The sequence below is a fragment of the Pholis gunnellus genome (genome assembly GCF_910591455.1).
Source record: "Pholis gunnellus genome assembly, chromosome: 5".
NCBI lineage: Eukaryota > Metazoa > Chordata > Actinopteri > Perciformes > Pholidae > Pholis > Pholis gunnellus.
The window spans coordinates 17,504,529-17,510,537 of record NC_136531.1 but is presented as its reverse complement, the minus strand read 5'-3'; the positions used below and the strand labels follow the sequence as shown (position 1 = coordinate 17,510,537).

Genomic DNA, 6,009 nt, shown 5'->3' with positions numbered 1-6,009 from the left:
ACTGCGCACAGTTGCGCGAGGGTGGAGCTGCACGAGCTGAACCTCCTCCCTCCAGCATCGTCCAGCGGCAGACAGCATCCACTAGCGGGGCAGGAGGAGGCAGAGGACATGCGCACTGCGGACCCCGGCAGGAAGGATGTGAATGAAGAAGTGTTGAATGGAGTAGAGTCCTGCTGATAAAATGTTGACAACCAAAAAAAAAAAGTAAACATAATTGAACGGGAAACGATGTAAATGCTTCCTTCTCACTGCTTTTAATGGAGTGGCACTTCCATAAGGACATCATGTTTGTCTGTGTGTTTACATGTAAGGTATAGTTGCACTTTATTTAACATCTTTTACTCCCACTACATTTATTTAACGAGCTACTTCTTTCCAGATTAATATTAGATTCGCAAAGTGTGTCATAAATGACGGATTATTGTGATTAAATTAGTTTAGAATGCTGCTTACATGAGAATGCATCAGTAATAATCATCAGTTAATAGAACATGTGATAATATATCACAGCTAGGTTCAGCGTGCTGCTTAATGGGTACTTTTTGTACTTACGTACATTTAGCTGGTAACACCTTTGTACTTCAGCTCTGTTAACATTTTGAATGTATACTTGTAACTTGTAATAGTAACAGTTTCATAGTAGGAGAAGCACAGGTGTTACTAATTACATTAACGATGGATGCACTGTGGAGTTCAGTCATCGTTACTGTCGCTAATTGCACCTGTGCTACTGTGACATGTTAACGTTTCTTGTGTGAAAAAGGTCTAATGAGTATTTTTTTTTCCTCATAGATTCCACATGAAAGTTTTGTAAACCCCATCAAAACATCAATATTGCGTTTTAGCACAGTCTTTTGCTGTGCTCAGGAAAGTATAACATCTCAGGTGAAGTAATGGGTTAAAAAAAAATAACTAAAAGGCATCACAACAATGTGATGGAGACACAACAACTAAAACGGAGTGGCTGCAAGCTCCCTGTAGGGTTTATAGATTGTGCAATCTGTTCCCACTCCTCATAAGGCAAGCTGTCCCCAGCACAGGAATCCCCCTTTGCTGTAACCACTCCAGAGAGGTCCCCCTCCGTAAAATAACTCATAATTTACCAGATGAATGTGTGTGTACAGCCCACGCATGTCTTCTATCATTACGCACAATGCATTCCACTATCACAAACCGCTCGACCTCCCTCCTTCCCTCTCCCGTCGCATCCCTCCTGTTTCCAGCTTCTTTCCAATGGAACTTCCTATATAAGGACACCGATCTATTTGCTCCAATAAATCAAGCTGCTGGTTGATAGCCTAGGGCCTGTTTTATGCCAGACACACGGTACTGTGCTAGTGGTGTGTGTATGTGTGTAGGTGTGTGTGTGTATGCATGTGTGTGTGTGTGAAACCTAGTGACAGACCAAAGAAGCAACATGGAGGAACTCCGACTCCCTCTGGCCAACATCAAGGAGGTGGGGTGGCGTTAACGAAGGAGAAACAAGAGTTAAAAAACTCAGAGAGAGACAGGCTGAGAGGCAAGGCAGAGGGAGGGCTGAAGAACGAGCCGAGGAGGAGACAAAGCAGCAGATACACTGAACAGAGAGGTTGCAGTCTGTGCCATATAAGGACAGTGGGGTCTGTGTGGAATCTCGGCAGCTTTCTGTGTTACTTTCAAAGTCTAGCACAGGCAAGCACCCCGAGCCCCAGTGACTAAATATGGTCCAGCAGCAACTGCATTGTTCAAACAAACAAAGTTGTTTCTTTACCTGTGACACACAAATGGTTTATGGCTTATCAATATCGTACATTAAGGCAACATTCTCTCCGTCTAAGGGGAAGACTAGTGTAGATTTCTCCGGTTGTGGTATGAAACGCTTGTCTCTCTAATCCCCACAGGTACATTGTAGGATCATTACAAAGATCACTTCTAAATTTCTCTTTAATGTGATGTACGGGGATCCATGCAAGGAAGGGTTCATGTGAAAGTATGGGGGCACTGTGTGCTGACAAAATGAGTCCGTCCTAAACTTCGGCCAGTACATTTCTCTTCCCCTAGTTGTCTGAGACAAAGAATAGTCTCTAAACAATCCCTCAGAGCAATGTGTAAGCCTATGAAAAGTGGGTGGGAGAGGACATGGATAAAAAGACTGGGCGAAGAGTGGTTAACTCAGTAGTCAGTGAATCAAAATTAGACTCATTAGACTAAATCTAAATGAAATATTGATTTTATCTGTTGTGCACGATTGCAAGTAAACTTATGCAACAAATGACTGAAGTTCCATGACTCCCATTAATGCGGTTCACCACTCACAGCTAAACCAGCCACAATGGCAACAGTTGACAGCGTATATGTGGACTGTTCTTCAACACAATGTGATAGAATAAATAAGCAATAAAAGCAACGTGGACTTGCAGAGATCTCTTACATACAGTACGTTTAATGTTTTTTCTTCACCTTCATGTCCATAGATGGCCATCTATTGGAGAGAAAATATGTTTATGGATATGTTTGACCCTCGTGGAATGCAGTTGCTTTCTAATTTGAGCACAGGGGCAAACATCGGTTCACTCTGCTGCAGTCAAAAGACCGCTGCATTCAGTAGTATTTATACAGCTGTCTCTTTTACACACCACTAATTTATACAGTGCAGCAGAAATGCTACCTATTATAGGGCAACCTGCCAATTGAATAATCATGTGCCATTGTTCAACTTCCTCCGCTTATATAGCCATTTTCAAGGGAACGCTGATATGCGGTGCCAATAAACTAGGCGCCTCAGGGCAACAAGCCTTTAAGGGCAAATAAATGTTTGCTCCAAGGGAGCAATGTGAAATCAAATGTCCCAGATGAGGCTCGCTGTGACTGCACATGCACTCAACAACACATGGTTTCTAATTGGACTAAGAAGCAATAAACTAGGACACTGTATAAAGTTAAGTGCGCATTACATCTTGTTGCAAAAAGCTTCGCTGATGGTTACATTTCGTCATTACAGCGAGCAACTCACACTTATCAGAGGCACGGGTAAATTCAGTAAAATACACAGTGTGCGGGACATTATGACCTGATTCTGTCAATGAGCTTATTTGAGAGCTATGTGATCTCATCTATCAAAGCCTCTACAATCAAGACTGTGAGACGCAGATATGGTCGAGGAGACAGGAAAAGTTGACTTCCAAAACCTAAAAATAATTTAGACATGGATTATATTCAACTAAGTGCCCAGCTTCAGTAATGAGGCTGGGAAATAGACGGCTGGCCTCCGCAGATAATCAGTTCCAGAAACTCAGGGCTTTAAGTCGTGTGAGATAAGAGCATCAAGTTCCCATAAATGGCGAGAGAGGAAGTGAGATGCAAAGAGTATTGGCTTGTTGCGGGAGATGTTTGTGTGTCCAGCACGGGCCACATTACGGTGGTTGTTCTTTGTACGTCTTGTTCCTTTATTGTATACGTACTTTTGTTGATTTATATTTTATGAGTGGCTGAAAGGAGGCCATGACGACTTCACTGTCCCACTCACTATAAGCTGCAGACACAGCAAAAGAGGTGAACGAGCAGGAGCGTAGCTATATAAAACATATTTGGAGCATATTTTGGAGGAGTAGTACTGGAGCTGGGGCAACGTGGGTTTGGCTGCACAGACCGACACAATGAGTGCCACAATGTGAAGACAATAACAGGAAAGTAGCTTAGTGTGAATTTAGAAACCTCCATTTAAACTGTGCTGTGATGAACTGCACTGCAGAAAGCTAATGCTCAAAAGTACCAACTGTACCTGCAAATACAGTTGTGATTACAAGCGATACACTTTACAAAAGTTTAAAATAAAGAGTTAATTACATATCTTCATAATGTTGAACTAACATTATGTAGTAAAATCCCTCTAACCACCATATTAATGTTAGAGTACTCGTCTTTATGCACAATGCCACATAGATAGAGGCTATGAGGCTTCAGCAACAGCAGTCTTCATCCTTGTTTAAGGAGAGGCTGCCACCATGTGGTAGCCAATTAAATAGCACTCACACAAATGTTTTGATTCAACGAAGCAAATACATATAAAACATTTAATTTTAGACAACAGAAAGACAATATGAAAGTATAAAACATTTGTGAATTAAAATAGAGAAGACATCAAGGAACGCTATCTCAACTTTTTAGCTTGAACTATTAAGAAAGTGAGAAACGTGGATTAATGCAAGCAGTACCACCATGACCAGATATTCAAAGCCAAACAAAAAAGGCCATCTGGGATCATTGGCACGAATCAACACAAAGAATTTCAGCATTTGTATCAGCAGAATTCCTATAGTCCACGCTGTAATGCCTGTAGAATACACTCAGGTGGAAATACAGTGAAACACTATGAACAAGAAGATTCGGTCACTTAAAGAGTCTGTAAAGGCTTCTTTTTAGTCCCTCCTTTTAGGCCTCAGGTCCAGGTCCAGTGTTGCTGGCAGTAGCAGCAGCAGGCAGAGAGGCCCCCCGCAGAAACACCTTTCCACCAGTATCACTGCTGTTCACGAAGTGGCACATCAAGCCGTAGAGGAGAGGTCTGGAAAAGTAAATGTAAAGAAATGTAACTTGTAGTAAACATTTTTTATTTTTTAGCAAAGGCAGAGTGAGAGAAAATGGGTTGACCCCGGGGCCATAAAACCCAGGTCATTTTGGTTACATTGGTACACTCTCTATCCAAAAGACTTACCAGTAATTATTACAATTATGTATTTTTCAGTTTTCCCTGATGGCAGACAGAGAGAAGTGAAAAGAAACATATAAGCGACATAAGCCAGACTGCAAATATTCTAAGCTTTCCAAAGCAGTGACATACTGAAATTATGGAAGCGCTCGAGGAATTTCAAATTGGAACATGTTGGTTATAACATAATTGCACCAGAAAGTGCTTGTTGGACAGCAGACGGTTCAGCACTTACACAGACTTGGAGCTTGCATCCTCTGTGACTTTCAGCTCATTCGCCAAGAACTGTCTGTCCAAAGGAACATCAGGTTGACCTGATTCTGAGAAAACAAACACAGCTGAGTTTAGAAGTTGTGCACTTTGCTCTACAATAGTCACTGATTATGTTTCAAGTTAAACAATCTAAATAAGAGACTTTAATCTGCTGCTTTTGCATAAAGCCTTCCTCTACTGTTCCCCCACCGTTTGTAAAGAAGACACTAGTTGTGCTGCAACTTTAATCTTCTCCACCCACCTGCTGTCAGCACGGATGCGGTGTGTCTGTACTGGTTGAACTCCAGGTACTCCCGGATGAGCTCGTTGATGAGCAGGTTTTCGTGGCACAGCGGCGGACGAGCTTCACGCTGGTCATCCAGGGCGCTGAACACCTCTGCCCGGATACGAGCCTTCAGCTGGCCCAGCACACCACGGGACTCCAGCGTGTCCCTCACGGCTAAGACATTACGGGATTACTTTATCATGTGTTCCTACGAACGTCCTCTGCCAGGACAAACGTACCGTAAACATGGTTAACGTTACGTGTTAGAAGTTGGCGAGCTTGTGTGTAAAATCCATAAAAAACAAGACTTGCGTGGCACATAGGTTGTATTTACATACTAGTAGATTTAACATTGGGTCACTTTATGGTGTCAAACTGCGGACAAACTGCTCGCTTAGCTATCACCGCTGTTGGGTTTTTGAATGGAGACTGATACAAACGAGCTAACGTTAGCTTACCGGTGTTAACAACAATTTGACTAGCACGCGCAGCAAAATCACGTGTCGTGTATCTATTCCAGTTTGATTTTAAGGATATAATAAGTAACGTTAGACAAATGATAGTGAGCGCTTACCACACTTCAGTTCAGTGATGGTCGCCATTGCAACAAGTGTAAACAACCGTCTTGTCTGCCACTGTTCACAACATACACTTCTGCCATCTAGTGACGGGGATGTGTAACTTCAACTCAATGAGACCCCCAAACATTACATCCAATCTGCCATGCGTGCTCCTCATCAGTGTAATAAGATTGTAAAAAAAGATTTACGTCCCCCGTTTATTGATA

At 42.4% G+C, this 6,009-nt stretch overlaps 1 protein-coding gene across 1 annotated transcript; it reads right to left on the bottom strand.

The window, feature by feature from the left end:
- Positions 1-4,038: 4,038 nt before the first annotated feature.
- Positions 4,039-5,830, bottom strand: cep20 (centrosomal protein 20). The gene is made up of 4 exons (XM_079160404.1): positions 5,797-5,830; positions 5,199-5,396; positions 4,920-5,004; positions 4,039-4,540 (listed from the first exon to the last, which is right to left on the bottom strand). The coding sequence occupies exons 1-4, from the start codon at positions 5,822-5,824 to the stop codon at positions 4,411-4,413; spliced, it is 441 nt and encodes a 146-aa protein (XP_079016530.1). The 5' UTR covers positions 5,825-5,830; the 3' UTR covers positions 4,039-4,410.
- Between the last annotated feature and the right edge of the window lie 179 nt (positions 5,831-6,009).

Bases quoted from the DNA above. Each gene is read 5' to 3' on its own strand.
- cep20 (XM_079160404.1), bottom strand. From the start codon at position 5,824: ATGGCGACCATCACTGAACTGAAGTGTG. The intron at 5,005-5,198 runs GTGGGTGGAGAA...TTGTTTTCTCAG, and splicing joins CGCATCCGTGCTGACAGCAG to AATCAGGTCAACCTGATGTT. The intron at 4,541-4,919 runs GTAAGTGCTGAA...TTACTTTTCCAG, and splicing joins GATGCAAGCTCCAAGTCTGT to ACCTCTCCTCTACGGCTTGA.